The sequence below is a fragment of the Balaenoptera acutorostrata genome, chromosome 6, assembly GCF_949987535.1.
Source record: "Balaenoptera acutorostrata chromosome 6, mBalAcu1.1, whole genome shotgun sequence".
Classification (NCBI taxonomy): domain Eukaryota; kingdom Metazoa; phylum Chordata; class Mammalia; order Artiodactyla; family Balaenopteridae; genus Balaenoptera; species Balaenoptera acutorostrata.
The window spans coordinates 91868735-91893825 of record NC_080069.1 but is presented as its reverse complement, the minus strand read 5'-3'; the positions used below and the strand labels follow the sequence as shown (position 1 = coordinate 91893825).

The following is a 25091-nucleotide window of genomic DNA, read 5'->3' as shown; positions in this document are numbered from 1 at the left end:
GAACAAATCATCACAAACTTTGTGGCTTAAAATAGCACATTTGTTATCTTATGGTACTAGAGCTCAGAAGTTTAGAATCTGTCTCTCTGAGCCAAAATCAAGGTGTCAGCAGGACTGGTTCCTTCTGGAGACTATGGGAGAATCTGTTTCCTTGCCTTTTCCAGCTTCTAGAAACCGCCTGCTTTTCTTGGCTCTTGGCCCTGTCCTCCATCTTCAAAGCCAGCAGTGTGGTTTCTTCAAACAAATCTCTGTCATCATTCTTTCTTGGGCTCTGACTCTCCTACCTCCCTCTTTCCCTTATAAAAACACCTCTGATCACCTTGGGCCCTCCTAGATAATCCAGGCTGGTTTCCTTATCTCAAGATCCTTCACTTAAACTCATCTGCAGAGTCCCCTTTGCCACGTAAGGTAGTGCATTCCAGGGATAAGGAGGTGGACATCTTGCAGGGCGGTGGTGTGGGTGGGGGGGCACGTAGATTATTCTGTTCATCACACTTAAGATTCTTCGGAATTTCTAAAATTGTGAAAGGCTGGCTGATGGGAACATGGATTTGAGAGCCAGAGAACCCTAGTTCCACTGAGTCATCTGTCCCACCCCATGCAGTTGGATCCAGGGTGTGTACCTGCCCCATAGCATGTAGCTCTGGAAGATGGGCCCCTGAGCAGCAAATGGTGGGCAAGGGAGGAGGGGACTGTGGCCCATGGGATTTCCCACCCCTCCCTTTGAAGGACTGCCATATAGGGTGATGGTGGTGAGGGCTGCAAAGGAGGAGGCAGCTGTCTTGGGTGGGTCCTGGGTGTGGGGGCCTGTTGCTCAGGCCAGCTCTGCCTGTTGGGATCTCTGTTTCCAGCCACCATGGCTCATCGTACATCTACCAGCAGGTGGGAGCTGTTGTAAGGGCTTGATGTGAGTATCTGGGCAGAGCTCAGGTCACAGGTCCCCACAGCCCTGTGCCTAAGTAATGGCGGGACGGAAACAGTCCCAGGGAACGCTATCTGCCCTCAGGCCCCACGGGTCCCCCAGGAGAGCACCACAGCACCATGCCCAGGGCTGGTCCCCATGTCAGCCCCCTGTGTCTTCAGGCAGAGGCGTGCGGTCCAGCCCCTGGGCATTTGCCTCATCCCTGCAAGACCGTCTCAAGACATAGCATAAACTCCCGGGCTCAGAATATCTACATGATAGCCTAGATGGACGCGGTGTGCATTCGCTCTTTCTCTCATTCATCTCATAGCTTTGAGCACCTACTGCATGCCAGGCACGATGCTGGACCCTGGAACTAAAACAAAGCCCTCCCATTTGCAGGACTGCCACATTAGTTAGGGAGGGGATGTGACAGCCCTGGTGCTTGTGGTCAGCTCTGCGAACCAGCACAAAGTCAGCGACCTGGACTCCTGAGCCCTCCACTGAGGCTCATGAGGCTGGCGGCCCCCCACGGGGCCATGTCTCATGACACTGCCACTCATGGTCCCCTACTTGTTTTTTTAATTTATTTTTATTTATTTATTTTTGGCCGCATTGGGTCTTCGTTGCTGCACGTGGGCTTTCTCTAGTTGCGGCGAGCGGGGGCTACTCTTCACTGCAGTGTGTGGGCTTCTCATTGTGGTGGCTTCTCTTGTTGCAGAGCAGGGGCTCTAGGTGTGCGGGCTTCAGTAGTTGTGGCACATGGGCTCAGTAGTTGTGGCACATGGGCTCAGTAGTTGTGGCTCGCGGGCTTAGTTGCTCCGCGGCATGTGGGATCTTCCCGGACCAGGGCTCAAACCTGTGTCCCCTGCATTGGCAGGCAGATTCTTAGCCACTGCCCAACCGGGAACCACTCCCCCACCCCAACTCCCTCCCCCCCCTCCCCCACACACACACTTGTTTTTCTGCTCTTGGTAACTCTGGGGAAGTGAGAAAAACCATTTTTCTTTGGGACAGACAAGTGACCATTGAGTAGAGGGAAACCAGATTCCCTTTGGGAAAACTCAGCCTGTGATGTGAGGGTGTAAACAGGACAGTAAGCCTGGGCTTAACCATGGCAATGTGGTTTGAACCAACAAGTTGCCAGGTCTCAGGAGGCCCCAGATGTGTTAGTTTCCTGGGGCTGCCATAGCAAGGCACCACAATCTGTGGCTGAAAGCAACAGAAATTCTTTCTCTTACAGTTCTGGAGGCCAGAGTTCTGAAATCAAGGTATCAGCAAGGCCATGCTCTCTCTGAAAGGCTCTAAGGAGAGAATCCTTCCTTACCTCTTCCAGCTTCTGGTGGGTCCAGGTGTCCCTTGGCTTGTAGCCACGTCACTCCTGTCTGCCTCTGTCTTCACGTTGCCTTCCCCCTTATGCCTCTGTGTCCCAAATCTCCCTCTGCCTTTCTCTTATAAGGACACTTATCATTGGATTTAGGGCCCATCCAGGTAATCCAGGATGATCCTTAAATTAATTACATCTACAAAGACCCTTTTTCTAAATAAGGTCACATCCATAGGTTCTGATGGTTAGGAATTGGACATACCTTTTTGGCGGTCACCATCTAACCCACTGGCTCTGCAGTGTGAACATGCAAATGTCACGGTGCCTGTGCAAGTATCCCATATGAGCAGTAGAACTAATACATGTTCACTTATGTATTTACCCTTTTTTAAAAGTTTCAGTTATACTCAACTCCAACTATAGGTTAAAATTATTTGTAGAAATCTGAAAATTAGATGGCTCCATTTTTCAAAAGGAACAATTTCTTCAACGAGTGCTCATCAGGTTTAGAAAGGTAGAAATATAACCACATGGATACGTTTCTCTGGGACTCAAACTGCACGCCTCATATCTTTGAAAAACTTCAGAGCTGCAGAGAACTGCTATAGCAACTCTAAAATTCAAAAAGGCAAAGAGTGGGGGCAAGTGGGATTTTGAAACTTACTCTCCTAGAACCACAAACACTGGCGGTGGAAGAAAAATCCCCTCTCCAGCATCCCGACCAGCTTCTACTTGCACACCTCTGATGACAGGGAGCTCACTACCAAATTTGCCTACCCTATCATTAGAACGTTCATTTTGGCTTTAAGCCAAAATCTGCTTTCCTGACCCATCTACCCATTGGCCCCACCTCCAACACAGGGGTGCCCAGAACCAGGTGCCCTCCGTTCCACATGACAGCCCTTCAGTGTTTGAAGTCGGCCATCACTTCCTGTCTTGGTCTACTCTTCTCCAGGCTAATTTTTTAATTAGCTTAAATTAATGGTGGTTCCTGGGGAGCTCCAGCCCCAGTAAAAGTGACCTGAATTATTCAAAGATTTGAGTGTTTTAAATGCCTGTTTATCCTAATTAGCATCTTAACTACAGCAGTGCCCTTTGCCTCTAATGAGCCACATTTTAACATGTTCCATATTTTAATGGATTTTCCTTGAATGAACCGTTTAATCAAGTGAAGACACATTTCATGAATGAATAGAAGTAAATCTATAATTATACGCTTTAGTCAGGTAAGAGGAGTGACACTTCAGCACAATCTAGGGCTATATATAGCAAGTGTATTTGAATGACAAAGTAGGTTACCTCAGCTTCCACAGGAGAGCTGGGAATTCGCTTTGCTCTCAAGTTCATTTCGTAACCTAATTAGAATTTTCAAAGAGTTGTAAAGTGCATGTGGTGCAGACCTGGTTCTCCCCATCTTTACCTGGATCTCCGCCTTTCTGGATGATTCCTCAGCTGGCGCAGTGGCCTCCTTAGGGAAGGTGTCTGGGGAACTACTGGCCACAGAAGCCAAGTGTCCTGGGGTCTCTGATAGTCCCCGCGGCCTCGCCTCCCCTTTGCATTTCACTTGCTCCATCAGAGCCTTCCCCGCCTGGGACGTGTGGTCCGAATGTGAGAAATTACAGCTGTAATAATCCTCTGCTCCTCCTTTTCTTACTCTCTGTCTCTCCATCATTCCCTTCTCCTTGCTTTCCTTCTCACCATTCTCCCTTCTGACATGGTCAGGATCTGCTCGTGGTGCTGGGGGCCAGGAGTAGAAGGATCTGGGGATTAAAGATGAGACATAACTGTTGGCTGGGGTAGGAGAGAAGTCCCAGCTGTAAAGGAAGATGGTGCCCAGAACCTGGAGAAGGTAGGAGTAGGTGACTTGGGGGGCTTTTAGGAAGCTGGCAACCTAGCTGTGAGCCTGGCAGTTCTGTGGCTTTTACCCCTTCATTTGTGGTTCTCAACTTTAGCTACATGTTGGAATCACCTGGAGACCTCTAAAAGTGCTGATGCCTGAGTCCTATCTCAGGGACTGTAATTGGTTTAGGATGCAGCCAGGGCATCAGTAGTTTTTTTTGTTTTTTTGTTTTTTTTAAAATTAATTAATTAATTAATTTATGGCTGTGTTGGGTCTTCGTTTCTGTACGAGGGCTTTCTCTAGTTGTGGCGAGTGGGGGCCACTCTTCATCGCGGTGTGCAGGCCTCTCACTATCGTGGCCTCTCTTGTTGTGGAGCACAGGCTCCAGACGCGCAGGCTCAGTAGTTGTGGCTCACGGGCCTAGTTGCTTCGTGGCATGTGGGATCTTCCCAGACCAGGGCTCGAACCCGTGTACCCTGCATTGGCAGGCAGATTCTCAACCACTGCGCCACCAGGGAAGCCCGCATCAGTAGTTTTTAAAGACTCCCAGGTGATTCTAACATGCAGCTGCAGTCAACATCTTGAAAATATCTCATGAAAGACCCTGTCCATAGCACCCAGCTAAGTCACTCCCACAATCCTGCTCCATGGAAACTGTGTGAGATAATAACCATTTCTTGTGTTAAGCCACTAAGTTGTGGGATAATTTGTTACACAGCAATAGATGACTAATACAGATTATTAGTTACCCCGAATATATCCCCAAGTGGGTCAGTTCATGTCACCTCCACCACCATCTCCTCATCCAGCCTCCAGAATCTCTCATGTGGATGGTTCTGTAGCTGCCTCAATGGCCTTCCTGTTCCCTCATGCACCTGCCCTCATTGGTCCCATAGCAGCCTGAGTCTTGGTTTTAAAACACAGTTCTAATCATGCCACCCTCTCCCTGGAACCTTGTGAAGGCTTCCCACTGTTCTTAGGCTGAAGACCAGAATCTTTCCTGTGAATTATGAGGCTCTTATGGTCTTCTCCTGTCCACCTCTTCTTTCTCATTTCATTCCAACAGCTTTCCCCCAGCCCCTGCCCATGCTGTGCTTCAGACCAGCACAGCTCTTCTAGTTTTCCTACCAGCTCTCTCCCGCTGTAGGACCTTTGCAATGTGTTGCTCCTCAGCCTGGAATCCTTCTCTCTGCCCTACCTTCTGTCCTAGATCTGACTTCTCTATGTTAGCCTCTCCTGGAAGCATGCCCCTGAACTTGAGCACCTTGTCTTGTAGGTACCAGGGTAATTATCTGATTAATGTCTCTCACCCCCTCTAGATAGAGACCCAAGAATGGATTTGCTCTCCATCAGAACCCTAGTATTATTTCACATGGTGCCTGGAACAGAAGAGATGTCAATATTATGAATGAATAAATGAATGAATGAATGAGAGAGACTGGGAAGAACAAACAGGGCCCCATCCTGGAATGACCAGGCACTAGGTAGCTGTTCAGAAAGGGACTCAAGCCCAGAGGCCAGAGAGTGACTGGACAAGAGACAGAATTCCAGCCCCAGGAATGAAGCAGGAGCCCTGATTGAAAGCCTGAGGTCTAAGAAGGCCCCTTGCCAAGCTGGCAGGGGGCTGAAACCCCTGGCCTCCTGACCTCAGGCTCCTTACATTACCTTGCTGGAGAAAGGGAAGTTCCAAGGCTGAGGTGGGGGATCTCACCTCAGGGAGAGAGTTAATTGGCCGTACCTGTGGGCAGCAGAAAGTTGCAGGGGGACAGGAACCTGGCAGGGCATGCAGATGTGGTCCTGGGACCCTGAAGCAGGGACAGCATGGGTGGAAAGAACAGCCTGACCCACATGGCAGTTATTCAGGGTGGGACACAATGCTGTTATTTCATAAGCCCAATCACTGGGTGATTTCCGGAGAGGGAGAATCATCTGGGCAGCTGGGGTGTGTGAGTGGAGAGGTGCAGCCTTCAAAGCAGGGAAGAGGCCTGCAGGTGGAGTGGCACTGTGACCTGCTCAGAGGTGGTGACAAGCCTCCCTGGTAGAACAGGGTGGACCTACATTATGCTTAAAATGGGTCACATGGACTCAGTTATGCTAAGCCAGAAACTTCTCCCGAAGAGTCTGTTCACCTATACTCTTTTCCTAATTCCATTAGCTTCGTGTCTTTTCCTCTGATCCCCTTTACCTTCTCCAGCCTGTCCGCTTCTCCCCCTACATCTCGCAGGACCAGCTGTATATCCCCAATGCCGAGCCTGTGGATGGGGGCTGTGCGCTCAGTTGGAGGAGCGAGGCCATTGTGACGCCTTCATTGGAGTGTCAAGTCCCTGTCACCCCTTCTCCTACAGCCCGTGAACCAGCTGGGAGGGAAGGTCGTGTATAGACCCACTGGGCCCGCAGTTTAGACAGCTGATCTGACCTGACAGCATTTTCTGCCACTCAGCCTGAGCAGGACGGTCCTCCCAGCTCTGAGCTTTCCCCCAAAGCCACTGATTCTGCCTGGTTCTTGACTTCTTTCAAGACGTTGGACTTCCCTAGAGCTTGGAGTCTAAGTGTTAAAATTCTTGGATTTGGATCTTTGATTCCCAAGGCTGCACTGGGAATTGGTGTCACCAATTGGTGTCACTCCTCACCACTCCTGAGGAGTCACTGGTGTCACTCCTTGTGACCTTTATACTCCCAACACCCCCGCCACCATGTCCATGGTCTTCTAAAGGGTTCTTGGTCCCTGTCGTAGCCACACCTCTCTCCTCTGAGCCTGAGCCACTTTGTCACAATCCCTGATAAATGCACCCAGAACTGAGCCCAGCACTCCAGGTGTGCTCTGAGGTGGGCAGAGCAGAGGGTGATTGTCCCCTCCACGTTCTAGATGTGTTACCTTTTTAAATGTGAATCCCAGTCCTGCTCACCCTTTTGGTAATTGCCTTCCTCAGGTCCAAACATTGTGGTCTCCTAATCAAGCAGAAAATATCCAAGCCATAAAAAGCATTTTTTCATACCATTATCAATGGTTTGCTTAAAACTTGTCCTGCCTTCTTTAGGACAGTGGTCCTCAAACTTGAAAATATATCAGAATCACCTGGAGGGCTGACTAAAACACAGATTGCTGGACCCCACCCCAGAGTGTCTGACCCAGTAGGTCTGAGGTGGGCCCAAGAATTTGCATTTCTAACAAGTTCCCTCAGGTGATGCTGGTGTTACTGGTCCAGGGGGAACACTTTGAGAACCACTGCTTTAGGGACACGCTTTCTGGTGTGACTTCGCATCTACAGTCCATACCAGTTCTTGGGGGAAAAATCAACAGCTGTTGCCTCCAAGCCTATTTTCGATTATTTATTCCTAGAGCTCTGACCCACTGGTTCTCCCTGGTGCCGAGTGAGCTATGCTCCTTTCAGATTTGCTCCGATGGCCAGGGCTGGGATTCATTGCTCCAGAAGCAGGGAGAGTTCTTCCCTTAGGCAATCTCAGCCCTGTGAGCTGGCCCCGAAGACCCAGCTTTTAAGGACTCAACCCTTCCTAATCTCCCTTCTAGCAGCACTCAGGGCCCCGCTCATGGTCTTCCTCACTCCACTGGCAGCCCTGACCCTCCCTTCTAGGTGACAGGGCAGCCTTCTTCTCTGTCCCTTCCCTGCCCATCAGCACCCATCTCTCCCCCTTCCTCCCAGGATGGCCGGGGCCTTTCAGCAAATCAGACTCCTGATGGCTGCCTCCCTGGGCCCCATATGCAGATTAGGCCCCCAGTGGGACTCTGGCTATACTTGAGTGTGTGTGTATGTGTGAATGTATTCTATTTTCTTGAGAATTAAGTGTCACTCCTTTCCAGGAAGAACATATTTCTGCTTTTATAGTGGAGGTGAGTAAAAACTAGGATTCAGTTTGCTGAAATGCAGTTTTTAGCAAGCTGATAAAAGATTTTGGCCCTGTAAAACAGGAGATACCTGCAGTACCAGAATGAAAAAAAAAAAGGTGTTTTTTTTCTAACTTACTTAATAATCTTTAACCAGTGCAATGAATGATCCTTCTAGCCACACGTGAGAGTGTGGATTTTTTTCCTTGTGAGGTAGATCAATTGCATTATTTCTTTAACATGCTTTGGTTATTTTAAAATATCATTTATTACTGTTTTTTTCCATTTGCTTTCCCTAAAAAAGTCCATTAGAATAAATGCTCAAGCTGAGCAGACTTCTTTGTGCTGAAATTATGATCAGTGAGTGCCTAATGTCACCAACCATCTGTTCTGACCTGTTCTGGCTCATAAGCCTTAGGAACTGTCCACATCTGGCAGGATCCAGAAGAGCCAGCCTGGGACCATTCAGAGAGCACTGGCCTGGGAGTCACACCTCAGTTTCCTCATTTGTGAAATTAGGGGCAGAATGAGGTAACCTCTAGGGTGTTTTGGTTTTGTTTGTTTCGAGTTCTGACTGTCTATAAAATATTTTTTCTGCCGTTAATTATATACAGCTCTCATGCACACACTTACTCACAGATAGATACTCCAAGCCACTGACAGCCTTGATGCTGCGTCTTATGCCTGGAAATGATCATTCCAGCTTTTAAGCAGCGTAAAGAACTTTAGAATTTCCAAAGCCATTCCACATCCTCGGGTTTTTGCTGGGCCCTGTAAGTTACATGCTGTATTGCCCCCATTTTATAGGTGAAAAGACTGAGACTCAAGAGAGTTCGAGTAGTTTCCCTAGCTTTGGGTGGCATGGACATGGAGAGCCACGGCTCGACTGTGCATGTCTTGGTAGTCTGTGAATTGGCTGTGTTGCCTTCCAGCAGGGCCGAGTTTGCACATTTTCTGTGTTTAATAATTGTTGTTGCTCCACAGCACCCTCATGACACACAAAACTAATAATGGAACCCCACCTGCATCCAAAAAGGATTTGAGGGACTTCCCTGGTGGCACAGTGGTCGGGAACCCGCCTGCCAATGCAGGGGACACGGGTTCGAGCCCTGGTCCAGGAAGATCCCACATGCCGCGGAGCAACTAAGCCCGTGTGCCACAGCTGCTGAGCCTGCGCTCTAGAGCACACGAGCCACAACTACTGAAGCCCGCACGCCTAGAGCCCGTGCTCTGCAGCAAGAGAAGCCACCTCAGTGAGAGGCCCACGCACTGCAATGAAGAGTAGCCCCTGCTCACCGCAACTAAAGAAAACCCGCATGCAGCAACGAAGACCCAATGCAACCAAAAACAAATAAATAAATACATAAAATTTATTTAAAAAAAAAAGCAAAAAGGATTTGACGCAGCAGAAATGAACTGTAATGGCAAAGTCAACTTTTTTTTCAAGCAACTAGCTCCCAATCTTCCATCAAAATATAGGTAAAAACTAAGGATGGACAAGGTTCACCCTGACTGCGGCAGTGTCATTCTTTTTACAAAACATTTATTGCAAAGTATTTGGAGCATTCAGAAAAGCACAGAACACCAAACATCCATGGGCTAGCCACCCAGAATTAATGTGTTCACATTTTGCTCTATTTGCGTAATATTTCTTTTAAAGAAATGAAATACAGCAGTTTCCACTGAAACCTCCTTTGTTCCCTTTCTATGCTGGTGGCTTCCCAGTGACCATCCTGTGACATTCAGGGCCAAATTATTCAAAACATTTTGATACATACATTGGGAGGATCCACCACTTGTTGAAACAAGAAGTGCTTTTTTTTTTTATCATGGTAAAATGTATGTAACATCAAATTTACCATTTTAACCATTTTTAAATTTACGTTACAGAGGCATTAAGTACCTTCATATTGTTATGCAAGAGGCACCACCAGCCATCTCCAGAACTTTCCATTATCCCAAACAGAAACTCTGTACCCATAACTCTTCATTCCCCCATCCCCCAGCCCCTAGGAGCTACTGTTCTCCTTTATGTCTCTATGAATTTGACTACTCTAGGTACCTCATCTAGGTGGAATCTTACAATATTTGTCCTTTCGCATCTGACTTATTTCACTTAGGATAATGTCTTCAAGGTTCATCCATGTTGTAGCATGTATCAAAATTTCATTCATTTTTAAGGCGGAATAATATTCCATTGTATGTATAAACCACAACTTGTTTCTCCATTCATCTGTTGATGGACATTTGGGTTGCTTCCACCTTTTGCTCTTGTGAATAATGCTGCTACGCACATGAGTGTCCAAATATCTCTTTGAGTCCCTGCTTTCAATTCTTTTGGGTATATACCCAGAAGTAGAATTGCTGGATCGTATTACCATATGATGGGTAATTTTAACAGTGCACAAAGGTTCCAATTTATCCCCATCCTCATCAACACTTGCTGGGTTTTGGTTTTTGATAATAGCCATCTTAATGGGTAGGAACAAGAAGTGCTCTTAAAGATCATCTTCTCTTGAAGAGGAGGAGACTGAAGCCCTAAGAGGGAAAGGGTTACACAGAGAGGCCGAGGTCACAAGCAACTCAGTGCCAGAGCAAGACCTAGAACTTGGGTCCCAAAACTCCCACCTGGTTCTTTCTACTAAAACCCACAGTCTCGTTTCCATGGCTTTATGTCAGAGGGTATACAGTCATGGACATGGGCCAGATACAGATTTCAGATTTATTTGTTTTGGTCCTAACTTTGTTTTTTAAAAAAAATTGAAAATAATATCAACATTTTAAAATGTGGGAGATCCTGTATTTTAAAAATCTAGGGACTTCCCTGGCCATCCAGTGGTTAAGATTCCTTGCTTCCATTGCAGGGGTCACAGGTTCGAGCCATGGTTGGGGAACTAAGATCCCACATACTGTGCAGCGTGGCCAAAAAATAAATAAATAAAAATAAAAATCTGGATTTCTGATTTCACCCCCCCAAAATCAGAAGGTCTGGTGACTCTGGACCAACATTCTGGCATAGCATGTTTGGAGCTGAGCAGCAAGTGCCATCTTTAGGTGAGGCATATAGTCACCAGTTTGCCACAGTCCCCACCACTCCCTAGTATCCTTCCACACAGGCTGCTTCACACATTGGCTAGTCCGTGTGAACACTGGAGTTTGCAGCTTTCTGCTTTCCAAGCACATAGATGTTAGTCATTCTGTGTGTCAGCAGACAGATAGTTATGTTTAACATCTCAGGCTGATTCCATACCCCCTTACTCTCTCCTCTGTTTTACTTTGTCTATATGAATATCTCAGCTATTTCTTCACCCTAGAAATGAAGTAATATTGCAAATAAATAATGCAAAATATAAATAAAGAAGTATTTGAATAGTCTGATTTGGAGACAGTGTGATGTACTTAACTAATCTGATTTGGAGATAGTATGAAACACCAGCATGAAAGTCCAGAGACTTGGATGCTTGTCTTAATTCTTCCAGGAAGTTCCTGGGCAACATTAGTAAGCCCCTTCCCTGTCTGGCCTCCTTATGCCTACGTGTCAAGTGTGGAGTGGGACAGGGAGATCTCCAAGGCCCCAGGGGGCACTCTAGTTTTTAATGAAGATAAAACCCACTCCTTTTGTGCGTCGATGGAGAAAATCACCCTGCCCATTTGAGCCACTTCCCAGGACGACCCCTCTGCACTGGCCCTTCCTGTGGCCGCCAGCACACCCACCCTCTGCTTTCTCTTTGCTGGCAGGTGAGGAACGACCTGACCGGGGTTCTGTATGGTGAGGACATCGAGATTTCAGACACTGAGAGCTTCTCCAATGATCCCTGCACCAGTGTCAAAAAGCTTAAGGTAGGTGCAGCTGGCCACAGCCCAGAGGACAGACTGACCGCATGCTCCTGGGGTTCCCCCAATCCCCTGACTTTGAAGGAGTCTCGAATTCAGGCTGTTTCATTTCATCCTTGGCATCGGACATATGAGAAGCTCTCAGAAGCTGGCTTCCCTTGGCTGTCCCCAGTGCTGGTTGTCCAGCACTGGCCAGAGGTCTGATTGCCAGGTGCACAGCCATGTGGAGCTTGCTGGGTGATTCTGTATCTCTCAACCCAGCCTGAGAGGTAACCAGGGTGCAATTATTATCATGTCTGTTGTGAAGAGGCTCAGAGAGAGGAACTCTCTTTCTCAAACCCACTGCAAGGAAGTACTGTTGTTGGGACTGAAAGCTCAGGCTCCTGACCCCCTCCAGTGACACTCACTCCAGGAACAGAAGGGTCAACTAGATGTTTGCCCAGTTGTAAGTAGTTCCTAACTGTCATCTGTCCATTCATTCCCCAAACTCTCTCAAACACCGTGTTTGTGCCACACACTCTCCTGGGCTCACAGACACCGTCGGGCCTGCCAATGTCCTCAGGTCACTCAGAGCTGGTAAGGAAGGCAGATACCTCTCAGGGGTACCAGGAACGGAGGGGCTGGGGAACAAAGGGAGGAAGTGACTCATCCCTCCCGGGGGAGGGTTCAGACAAGGCTCCGCCACAGAGGATGGGCAGGAATGAGACCTGCAGGGTGAATATCAAAGGGCAGGACAGCCATGCTCACTGTGCACTTGGGATCAGCAGGAATTCCAGGAGGCTGGAGTACCGGGGTGGGGCCATGGGAATGATGCTGAGGCCGAAAACAGAATTTGGAGCCAGTTTCCATGAGCCTTGGATGTTGAGCTAAGAAGTTTGGTCTTTTATCCTGAGGGCAGTGGGGAGCTGCTGGGGGATTATAAGCAGGTACAGACATAGTTAGAGCTGTCACCTTACTCTTCCATTCGTCATGCCCACATTGAAAGTCTCCTGAGGCCCCAGATGCCAACTGCTGACATGTCCCTTCTCTCTTGGGCTGGTCCCAGGTTATACCAATCAGAGCAGGTGGCAGTTTAGAGCTCATGAAGCCCTCAGTTCACATATGGGGAGACTGAGACCCAGAGATGGGGAGCAGGGGAGCAGAGCACCAGTTGTTTGTCACCTGCTCAGGAGCAGATACCACATCTGCATTGACATTTCAGCCCTGGGAGCCTCTGCAGATGAGGAAACCGTAGCTAGGGAGGGCCTGCTAGCAGCCTAGGTGTCTGGGGCTGGATCTGCCCAGCTCTTCCTCCACAGACGATGTGGCCTGAGGGTGGAGTCGGGCTGTGCAGAGGCCCGGAGGATCAGAGGAGTGGAGTGCCTGCTCTGCAGGGACCACTTGGGGTGGGGCTGGGGTGGACGGGGCTCTGGTGCTGCGCTGACATTCTCCTGCCACACACAGTGTCTCCCCAGGGTGGGCACTGGAAATAGCTTCCTGCACCTCAGAGGCCCAGCGGAATTCTGTGGGCTTTAAAATTTAAAGAGCCTTTATGTGTGGAGCAGACGCATTAGTTGAAAGTCTACAAGAAACTGGGGATGGATGGAACCGGGTGCTCTGCTCATCAGCCAACTAATTCCAACAGAAGCAGGAGTGATATGAACGCTGATGAAAACAGCAGCTGGCCTTTCCAGTGCATTGAGCAAGGGCCAGGCCCCCCTGCAGAGCCCTTGACCTTCACTTGCCCATTCAGCCCTCCCCAGAGCCCTGGGACAGAGAGAATTTTTGTATCCCCGTTTCACAGATGGGGAGCTTGAGCCTCAACGAGGTTAAGAACTCACCCCTAGTCACCCAGCTGGAAAGTGGTGCATTGGAATTCAAACTCAGATCTGGGCAATGCCATGGTCCAGCTTCTCCACCGCCCCACACAGCTGCAGTTCTGAGAAAGGATTCCAGCATCACATAAGCCTGGGAGAGCAGAGCCAAGGACAGCATGCTCAGGCTGTTGGCAAAGGATCCCCTCTGTGTGGAGTGCTCTTCCCCCAGAACCTGCATGGCTCCTTCTTGCATCTTCTTCTAGTCTTTTCTCAGTTGTCCCCTTTTCCCAGAGGCTTTATTTAAAATTTAAATCCCTGCCCCTCGCACTCCCACCCCCCCTTTCTGCTAATTTTCTCCATTTCACTGATGGACATCTGTATCAGTGCCCTGGGGCTGCCATAGCAAAGCACCGCAAACTAGGTGGCTTAAAACAACAGAAGTTTATTCTCTCACACCTTGAGGCCAGAAGTCCAAGGTCAAGATGTCGACAAGGCTGTGCTCTCTAGCAGCCTTGGAGACTCTTCCGTACCTTTCTCTAAGCTTCTAGTATCACTGGCAATCCTTGATGTTCCTTGGCTTGTGGCTGTGTAACTCCAGTCTTTGCCTTCACTGACATTTCCCCCTTTTCTCTTCACATCATCTTATTAGGACACTAGTCATGTGGGATTAAGAGCCTACCCTACTCCAATATGACCTTATCTTAACTAATTTCATCTACAACGACCCTGTTTTCAAATGAGGTCACATTCTGAGGTATTGGGAGTTAGGATTTCTACATATCTTTGGGAGATACAGATTAACCCACGATAATATCTGACCTCCTATACATTTTACCCAGTTGTTTTGTCATCTGTCTCCTCCCACTAGGATGTAAGCTCTAGAAGGCAGCAGTTTCTGTCTGTCTTGGTCACTGTTTTGTTCCCCAGCACCTGGAACCAAACCTAATTTGCTCAACACATTTGCTGAGTGTGTGTAAACAAAATACCAAGTCTGGACAGACAAAGCTAACAGAGAACACAAGGATAAAATACTCAGGAACAAAGAAAATTAACTTCTGGAAAGCTTAGAGAAAAAGCAAATCTTTGGTTTGCTCTGGGATAAGATAGAGAAGGAAGTACAGAGGACAAGGAAGATAACTAAATAGCAACTAGCAGAATTAAAATCTGCATTGGAGGTAGTAGAGAGCAGAGTTAATGCCAAGGAAACTAAAAATCAGTAATATGGAGGACAAACTTGAATTGCTTTGCCAGAATTCAGAGGAAATGGTCAAAGAGATCAGTCTAATGAGAGGAAAGATAAGTTATGGACACTGGAGAAGGGAGATCCTAAGGGAAAACTGGGACAAATGAAACAGAACCAAAATCAAAAACGAAACAGGAATCTCAGTATCAACAAGCACAACTACCACCCAGATCTTGGTTTCTAATACCATTCTCCATGAAAAGGAACCAGGGCTCCTTGGAGAAATGCCTGACTCTAGGACTGGGACAGGAAACATACAAGATGATCCTGGAGCATCTTGTAGTGCCAGAAAGTTAAGGACGTGCTCAAACCACATCAACAACACACACTGATGGAGGTGTGTCAGAAGAGTACAGCAGCCAACTGAAAGAGCCACTGAAAGAGCTCCCAGTGGCCAAAGCTGGGACATTTGAGCAATAAAATAAAAGTGGTGTTGGATTATAACCCAAAGTATAAAACAGATACTCATGATTGAGTAAGTAAATGAGAGAGAGTAGACAAATCTCCTATGCCAAAGAATTCCAAATAATTTATGTAGATATTTCAGGCCCAAGGAGGTAGAGCAGAACTACCCACTTGTTAAGTGACTTCCTTCCAAAGAGCACAGGATGAAAAGGGGGGAAAAGAAGAGTAACTTTAGAGTGGAAGAATCTGACAACTACCTCAACCGGTTGACCAAGGTCAGCATCAACAGTGATAAGTCATGTTGATAGTATGTACATTTGATATGATGTGGTGAGAAGGGCACTTTACCTCTGTGTTCTTCCTCCCCAAAACCTATAACTCCAGTCTAACCATGAGAAAAACATTAGGTAAATTCTAGTTGCAGGCCATCCTGCAAAATACCTGACCAATGCTCCTCAAAACCGTCTAGGTCTTCAAAACTAAGGAATTTCTAAGCCAAAAGTAGCCTACAGAGACATGACAATGATATATAATGTGGTATCCTGAATGGGATCCAGGAATAGAAAAAGGACACTAGAGAAAAGAACTAAGGGTATCTGAATAAAGTATGAGCTTTAGTTAATAATGAATTGATATTGATTCATTATTTATAACAAATGTACTATATTAACATAAGATGTTAATAATAGGGGAAACTGGGTGAGGACATATGGGAACTCTATATACTCTCTTTGTGATTTTTCCCTAAATCTAAAACTATTCTCAAATAAGAAGTTTACTTAAAAAAAAATAGGTGACAAACTTAAGTGGGCTCAAGAGAGATCTACTAGATTGGACCGTACAAAATCGCCGATATTCAACCATTTTGAAATTACAAAGTCAACAGTTTCATAAAGAAATGTGCAGACTGTATGTGCAGTCTAGCTGGCCCTTCTGCATTCTAGCAGAATTGGTGGATAGAGAGTAATACCCAGACACATTTTGTCAGAAGTTTTGAAATACAAACAGAAAGGGGAAAATCTACAAGTATCTAGCCCAGAAAAAAACAAATTTCCCACAAAGGTGCAAAACCAGGCCACCTCGACTCCCCTGCAACATTCAATCCCAGAGATGATGGAGCAACTGGGAGACATTCTCCGATGTGTGAGACTCACATGATGTACTACTAGCCAGTGCCCTTCTTGAAGTTAATCCTTGAAGTCCTTTATCAGCCTGCCGAGAACGATAGCAAACTTTATAGCTGAGGTCATGACAGAAGCAGGTGAGCAGGGAATCACAAAAGCCTGTGGAGAGAGAGCTAAGTAGTCATTATAAAAAGTTGTTATAAAAGTGTATGCAGATGCAGAAATTCATTTTGAAAGCAAATGTGCATATACATGCAATGCAAATAGATACTGTAATAACAGTAATTGAGATATAAAAACCCAAATTCCATTAACAGAGCCAAAGAAGTGAGTAAAAAAAAAATTGGGTGCTAAACTCCTGGTCTTAAGTAGGAGAGGGACTCAAAAGAGACTATTTTGCTTATGAGTTTCATAATTAGAAAAATATAAGTTAAAAAAGGCTTTGAATAACTTAATGGTAAGTATGCTATAATACAAACAGAACCTGAAGCTCCTGAAACATGGAAGATAAAAGCAAAGAAAATCTAGTCCACATATCAAAAAACAGAAAGCAAATGTGAAAACCAGAAAGTATAAACTAAAACTGCAGACCAAATATAGTCATTCTGACCATAAATTCAAATAGGTCAAACTCCCTATGAAGAGGCAAAGACTTTCAGATTGTGTTTTGAAGAACTAACTATAGTTATATTTACAACACAGTGACACAAAAAGGTCAAAGGTAAAAGTCAGGCAAAAGTATATCAAGCAAACCAAACTGCAGCAAGGATCCAGTGTTCACATTAGAATAAAGAGAAGTCAAGGTACAGGTGTTAAACAGGATTAAGGAAGTCGTCTTCTATAGATAAGGGTACAATTCACCCTGAGAATAGCACACTCATGGACCATTATTGCTATAAATTACATCTCACTGAAATATGTAAAGAAAAGCCTGTTAAAATACAAAGGAGAATTGACACAAGCACAATAGTATCGGGAGCCACAGCATCTCTCTCGCAGTCTTGGACAGATCAGCCAGGCAAAAATAAGCAAGAACACAGAGGAACTGAATAATGGAATTGATCAGGCTGATTTAGCAGATACGTATCAAAGTTTATCTAAAGGAAAGTCAGGAATAAAACCATCTCTGTGTGATGAAGACCCCAGGCCTTTAAGCTCACTCTGGGCCTGTTTCAGTCAGGGGCCTTTAATGTTAACTGTTGCCAGTCTGGGCTGGGAGGCCGTCCCTCAAAGAGCCCTGGGTATTCCCATGGTGCCCACACTGAAGCACCAGGCTTTATGGGGGTGAGCGCCAGGCTCCAGACGTGCGCCTCTGTTCATTTTGAAACCACAGAATGCATTCCAGGCCTTAGTAGAGCATAGGCTCTTCTGTCTAGGCATAGAAAGAATTCAACAAGAGGCAGAGTGACAGGTAAGGAAAGAGTTTATTAGTATAGAGCGCTGTGAGAGATACAAGCAGGAAGGCAAGGGAGTGCCATGCCGAGAACTTAGTGGCCAAGGTTTTATAATCAAAGGAAAAGCAGGGAGGTGAAGAAGGCCCCCATCTTCCTCGTTCTTGAGTAGATGTCAAGCTTCCATCATCACTTCCTCCTCCACGTCAGGTAAGGGAGTTTTCTTGTCCTACATGGTCAAACCGGGACTGTCGTGGTGCTATGAAAATGAGCAAAAAGGCAGTAAAATATACTAAAATATGGTAGATTATCTCAGGTTTCAGTATAATGTCATCTTTTCCCTATATGTATATATTTAACATTTTTATTGGAGTATAATTGCTTTACAATGGTGTGTTAGTTTCTGCTTTATAACAAAGTGAATCAGCTATACATATACATATATCCCCATATCTCCTCCCTCTTGCGTCTCCCTCCCACCCTCCCAATCCCACCCCTCTAGGTGGTCACAAAGCACCGAGCTGATCTCCCTGTGCTATGTGGCTGCTTCCCATTAGCTATCAGTTTTACATTTGGCAGTGTATATATGTCCATGCCACTCTCTCACTTCGTCCCAGCTCCCCGTGTCCTCAAGTCCATTTTCTACCTCTGTGTCTTTATTCCTGTCCTGCCCCTAGGTTCTTCAGAACCTTTTTTTTTTTTTTTTAGATTCCATATATATGTGTTAGCATATGGTATTTGTTTTTCTCTTTCTGACTTACTTCACTCTGTATGACAGACTCTAAGTCCATCCACCTCACTACAAATAACTCAGTTTCGTTTCTTTTTATGCTGAGTAATAGTCCATTGTATATATGTGCCACATCTTCTTTACCCGTTCATCTGTTGATGGACACTTAGGTTGCTTCCATGTCCTGGCTATTGTAAATAGAGCTGCAGTGAACATTGTGATACATGACTCTTCTTGAATTATGGTTTTCTCAGGATATATGCCCAGTAGTGGGATGGCTGGGTCATATGGTAGTTCTACTTTTAGTTTTTTAAGGAACCTCCATACTGTTCTCCATAGTGGCTGTATCAATTTACTTTCCCACCAACAGTGCAAGAGGGTTCCCTTTTCTCCACACCCTCTCCAGCATTTATTGTTTGTAGATTTTTTGCTGATGGCCATTCTGACCAGCATGAGGTGATACCTCATTGTAGTTTTGATTTGCATTTCTCTAATGATTAGTGATGTTGAGCATCCTTTCATGTGTTTGTTGGCAATCTGTTTATCTTCTTTGGAGAAATGTCTATTTAGGTCTTCTGCCCATTTTTGGATTGGGTTGTTTGTTTTTTTGATATTGAGCTGCATGAGCTGCTTGTAAATTTTGGAGATTAATCCTTTGTCAGTTGCTTCATTTGCAAATATTTTCTCCCATTCTGAGGGTTGTCTTTTCATCTTATGTTTTCCTGTGCTGTGCAAAAGCTTTTAAGTTTCATTAGGTCCCATTTGTTTATTTTTGTTTTTATTTCCATTTCTCTAGAAGGTGGGTCAAAAAGGATCTTGCTGTGATTTATGCCATAGAATGTTTTGCCTATGTTTTCCTCCAAGAGTTTTATAGTGTCTGGCCTTACATTTAGGTCTTTAATCCATTTGGAGTTTATTTTTGTGTATGGTGTTAAGGAGTGTTCTAATTTCATTCTTTTACAGGTAACTGTCCAGTTTTCCCAGCACCACTTATTGAGGAGGCTGTCTTTTCTCCATTGTATATTCTTGCCTATTTTATCAAAGATAAGGTGACCATATGTGTGTGGGTTTATCTCTGGGCTTTCTATCCTGTTCCACTGATCTATATTTCTGTTTTTGTGCCAGTACCATACTGTCTTGATTACTGTAGCTTTGTAGTATAGTCTGAAGTCCAGGAGCCTGATTCCTCCAGCTCCGTTTGTCTTTCTCAAGATTGCTTTGGCTATTCAGGGTCTTTTGTGTTTCCATACAAATTGTGAAATTTTTTGTTCTAGTTCTGTGAAAAATGACACTGAGTTTCATAGGGATTGCATTGAATCTGTAGATTGCTTTGGGTAGTATAGTCGTTTTCACAATGTTGATTCTTCCAATCCAAGAACATGGTATATCTCTCCATCTGTTTGTATCATCTTTAATTTCTTTCATCAGTATCTTATAGTTTACTGCATAGAGGTCTTTTGTCTCCTTAGGTAGGTTTATTCCTAGGTATTTTATTCTTTTTATTGCAGTGGTAAATGGGAGTGTTTCCTTAATTTCTCATTCAGATTTTTCATCATTAGTGTATAGGAATGCAAGAGATTTCTGTGCATTAATTTTGTATCCTGCTACTTTGCCAAATTCATTGATTAGCTCTAGTAGTTTTCTGGTAGCATCTTTAGGATTCTCTATGTATAGAATCATGTCATCTGCAAACAGTGACAGCTTTACTTCTTCTTTTCCGATTTGGATTCCTTCTATTTCTTTTTCTTCTCTGATTGCTGTGGCTAAAACTTCCAAAACTATGTTGAATAATAGTGGTGAGAGTGGACAACCTTGTCTTGTTCCTGATCCTAGAGGAAATGGTTTCAGTTTTTCACCATTGAGAACGATGTTGGCTCTGGGTTTGTCATATATAGCCTTTACTAAATTCTCTCTATGCCTACTTTCTGGAGGGTTTTTATTGTAAATGGGTGTTGAATTTTGTCGAAAGCTTTTTCTGCATCTATTGAGATGATCATATGGTTTTTCTCCTTTAATCTGTTAATATGGTTTATCACATTGATTGATTTGCATATATTGAAGAATCCTTGCATTCCTGGGTTAAACCCCACTTGGTCATGGTGTATGATCCTTTTAATGTGCTGTTGGATTCTGTTTGCTAGTAATTTGTTGAGGATCTTTGCATCTATGTTCATCAGTGATACTGGCCTTTAGTTTTCTTTCTTTGTGATCTTTGTCTGGTTTTGTATCAGGGTGATGGTGGCCTCGTAGAATGAGTTTGGGAGTGTTCCTCCCTCTGCTATATTTTGGAAGAGTTTGAGAAGGATAGGTGCTAGCTCTTCTCTAAATGTTTGAAAGAATTCACCAGTGAAGCCATCTGGTCCAGGGCTTTTGTTTGTTGGAAGATTTTTAATCACAGTCTCAATTTCAGTGCTTGTGATTGGTCTGTTTATATTTTCTGTTTCTTCCTGGTTCAGTCTTGGAAGGTTGTGCTTTTCTAAGAATTTGTCCATTTCTTCCAGGTTGTCCATTTTATTGGCATAGAGTTGCTTGTAGTAATCTCTCCTGATCCTTTGTATTTCTGCAGTGTCAGTTGTTACTTCTCCTTTTTCATTTCTAATTCTATGGATTTGAGTCTTCTCCCTTTTTTTCTTGATGAGTCTGCCTAGTGGTTTATCAATTCTGTTTATCTTCTCAAAGTACCGGCTTTTAGCTTTACTGAACTTAGCTATTGTTTCCTTCATTTCTTTTTCATTTATTTCTGATCTGATCTTTATGCTTTCTTTCCTTCTGCTAAGTTTGGGGAGTTTTTTGTTCTTCTTTCTCTAATTGTTTTAGGTGTAAGGTTAGGTTGTTTATTTGAGATGTTTCTTGTTTCTTGAGGTAGGATTGTATTGCTATAAACTTCCCTGTTAGAACTGCTTTTGCTGCATCCTATAGGTTTTGGGTCGTCGTGTTTTCATTGTCATTTGTTTCTAGGTATTTTTTGATTTCCTCTTTGATTTCTTCAGTGGTCTCTTGATTATTTAGTAGTGTATTGTTTAGCCTCCATGTGTTTGTATTTTTTACAGTTTTTTTCCTGTAATTGATATCCAGCCTCATAGGGTTGTGGTTGGAGAAGATATTTGATACGATTTAAATTTTCTTAAATTTACCAAGGCTTGATTTGTGACCCAAGATATGATCTGTCCTGGAAAATGTTCCATGAGCACTTGAGAAGAAAGTGTATTCTGTTGGTTTTGGATGGAATGTCTTATAAATATCAATTAAGTCCATCTTGTTTAATGTATCATTTAAAGCTTGTGTTTCCTTATGTATTTTCATTTTGGATGATCTGCCCATTGGTGAAAGTGGGGTGTTACAGTCCCCTACTATGATTGAGTTACTGTCAATTTCCTCTTTTATGGCTGTTAGCATTTGCCTTATGTATTGAGGTGCTCCTATGTTGGGTGCATAAATATTTACAATTGTTATATCTTCTTCTTGGATTGATCCCTTGATCATTATGTAGTGTCCTTCTTTGTCTCTTGTAATCGTCTTTATTTTAAAGTCTGTTTTGTCTGATATGAGAATTGCTACTTCAACGTTGTTTTGATTTCCATTTGCATGGAATATCTTTTTCCATCCCCTCACTTTCAGTCTGTATGTGTCCCTAGGTCTGAAGTGGGTCTCTTGTAGACAGCATATATACAGATCTTGTTTTTATATCCATTCCGCCAGTCTATGTCTTTTGGTTGGAGCATTTAATCCATTTACATTTAAGGTAGTTACTGCTATGTATGTTCCTATTACCATTTTCTTAATTGTTTTGGGTTTGTTATTGTAGGTCTTTTCCTTCCTCGTGTTTCCTGCCTAGAGAAGTTCCTTTAGCATTTGTTGTAAAGCTGGTTTGGTGGTGCTGAATTCTCTTAGCTTTTGCTTGTCTGTAAAGGTTTTAATTTCTCCGTCGAATCTGAATGAGATCCTTGCTGAGTAGAGTAATCTTGGTTGTAGGTTTTTCCCCTTCATCACTTTAAATATGTCCTGCCACTCCCTTCTGGCTTGCAGAGTTTCTGCTGAAAGATCAGCTGTTCACCTTATGGGGATTCCCTTGTATGTTATTTGTTGTTTTTCCTTTGCCGCTTTTAATAATTTTTCTTTGTATTTAATTTTTGATAGTTTGATTAATATGTGTCTTGGTGTGTTTCTCCTTTGATTTATCCTGTATGGGACTTTCTGTGCTTCCAGGACTTGATTGACTATTTCCTTTCCCATATTAGGGAAGTTTTCAACTATAATCTCTTCAAATATTTTCTCAGTTCCTTTCTTTTTCTCTTCTCCTTCTGGGACCCCTATAATTCTAATGTTGGTGCATTTAATATTGTCCCAGAGGTCTCTGAGACTGTCCTCAATTCTTTTCATTCTTTTTTCTTTATTCTGCTCTGCAATAGTTATTTCCACTATTTTATCTTCCAGGTCACTTATCCGTTCTTCTGCCTCAGTTATTCTGCTATTGATTCCTTCTGGAGAATTTTTAATATCATTTATTGTGTTTTTCATCATTGTTTGTTTGCTCTTTAGTTCTTCTAGGTCCTTGTTAAACGTTTCTTGTATTTTCTCCATTCTATTTCCACGATTTTGGATCGTCTTTACTATCATTACTCTGAATTCTTTTTCAGGTAGACTGCCTATTTCCTCTTCATTTGTTTGGTCTTGTGGGTTTTTGCCTTGCTCCTTCATCTGCTGTGTGTTTCTCTGTCTTCTCATTTTGCTTAACTTACTGTGTTTGAGGTCTCCTTTTCGCTGGCTCCAGGTTCGTAGTTCCCTTTGTTTTTGGTTTCTTCCCCCAGTGGGTAAGGTTGGTTCAGTGGGTTGTGTAGGCTTCCTGGTATAGGGGACTGGTGTCTGTGTTCTGGTGGATGAGGCTGGATCTTGTCTTTCTGGTGGGCAGGACCGTGTCTGGTGGTGTGTTTTGGGGTGTTTGTGACCTTATTATGATTTTAGGCAGCCTCTCTGCTAATGGGTGGGGTTGTGTTCCTGTCTTGCTAGTTGTTTGGCATGGGGTGTCCAGCACTGTAGCTTCCTGGTCGTTGAGTGGAGCTGGGTCTTAGCGTTGAGATGGAGATCTCTTGGAGAGCTTTTGCCATTTGATATTACAGGGAGCCGGGAGGTCTCTGGTGGACCAATGTCCTGAACTCGGCTCTTCCATCTCAGAGGCACAGGCCTGACACCCGTCTGGAGCACCAAGACCCTGTTAGCCACACGGCTGTGCCAAGCCAGACTCTGGTCCAACCTTGCCTATGTTTTTGTTTTTAGTGTGCACAGAGGAGCATGTCCTAGGAGTCATTAACTTACTGACCTCCCTGGGCAGGATGTGGGTCTCATTCCACCATTGTTTTATTGTTTTGGGGCATGTCTCATGCTCCTATTGCATGGTTTTGTTGCTAGGCAAGCCTGCTTTCTTGAGTGATTATTCACTTACAGGGTCTCCCTTACTTTTTTCTTTTACTTATGATACCTTAGTAGGATTAACTATTTAATCATTTGCTTTGTCCCTTTACTCTGTCCCTATCAATTTCAGTTGCTTTATTGGCCTTCCGTGGAGCAGCCCCCAACCCATCATTCAGGATTCAGACTCCAGGAAAATCTCCCTATTTTATAAATCAGCTGATTAGCAACCTTATTTCCATCTGCAATGTTAATTCCCCCTTGGCATGTCACACAGCATATTCACAGGTTCCAAGGATTAGAACATGGACATCTTTGGGGAGCCATTATTCTATCACAGGAAGACCACAAAGATAGGTCTTGAGGGGGACTGTTCCCCACTTTGCTTCATGGGAAGGTCCTAGTGGGAATTACCACCCCCCCACGGGCCAGGAATCCAGCCTGACTGCCTGAACCTGAGGTTCATACCAGCACCCCGAGGGGATGCAAAGCTACAGAATAAATGTAGTGCATCTTCCCAGCAGGCCAGTTTTGCTCAGACACATGGGAAGAAAAAGCATTATTTTTATCTTAAGATAAACATAGATATGTTATTGGAAGGCTAAATATACATGAAGTTTCAAGATAAAATAATAAACTTTAAAGAAATGCCATGCTTTGCCAGTGGGCTGCTATGGGCTGTACCCTTTTTCACTCCCGTTCTTAAGAGTATATGTCTCCTGCTTCTCTGCTTTTAGGGACACTTCTGGAGAAGAAAAACAAAGTCTAAGAAAGACTAATTTTAGCTAAACAAAAGAGAATAGTCATTCTGGGTGTGGAATCAGTCTGTCAGAGCCAAGAGGGACTTTGGAAAACATCTATGCTAACCCTCTCAGGCTTACCCCAGGTCTCATGACCAAAGTGGGGGAGTAGGAGCAGGCCTGGGCTTCTCACCACTTCACCAGTGCCCATTGCTCCAGGTCAGGGGCACCTCCCAGCTTGCATCATGGCTGGCCTCTAATAGCTCAGCCACCTTTGGGCTCATTGCACCTTACCCCTTTCTACAACGTTGAACATGGTTTCATTTGATTTTTCAGCAGCTCAGTGGGGTAGTGGGGTAGTGTGTGTCTGTAGGAAACCAGGAAGCTATTAAACGTAGGCTGAGACAGATGCAGAAATGGCAGGAGGTCAGTGTCAGCGTCAACCTTGATCTTCTAGCAGGACCCCACACTGCTGTCACAGGGAAGCAACATGGGTTGCCTTCTGCTTTC

The 25091-nt window shown here is 44.6% G+C and overlaps 1 protein-coding gene across 1 annotated transcript in view; it reads left to right on the top strand.

Moving 5' to 3' along the window:
* GABBR2 (gamma-aminobutyric acid type B receptor subunit 2) overlaps positions 1–25091 on the top strand; it is a 369399-nt gene that overhangs the window by 169763 nt on the left and 174545 nt on the right. The window contains exon 4 of the mRNA XM_007197049.3: positions 11651–11752. Within this exon, the coding sequence (XP_007197111.2) occupies positions 11651–11752 (102 nt within the window). The remainder of the gene's footprint in view (positions 1–11650; positions 11753–25091) is intronic.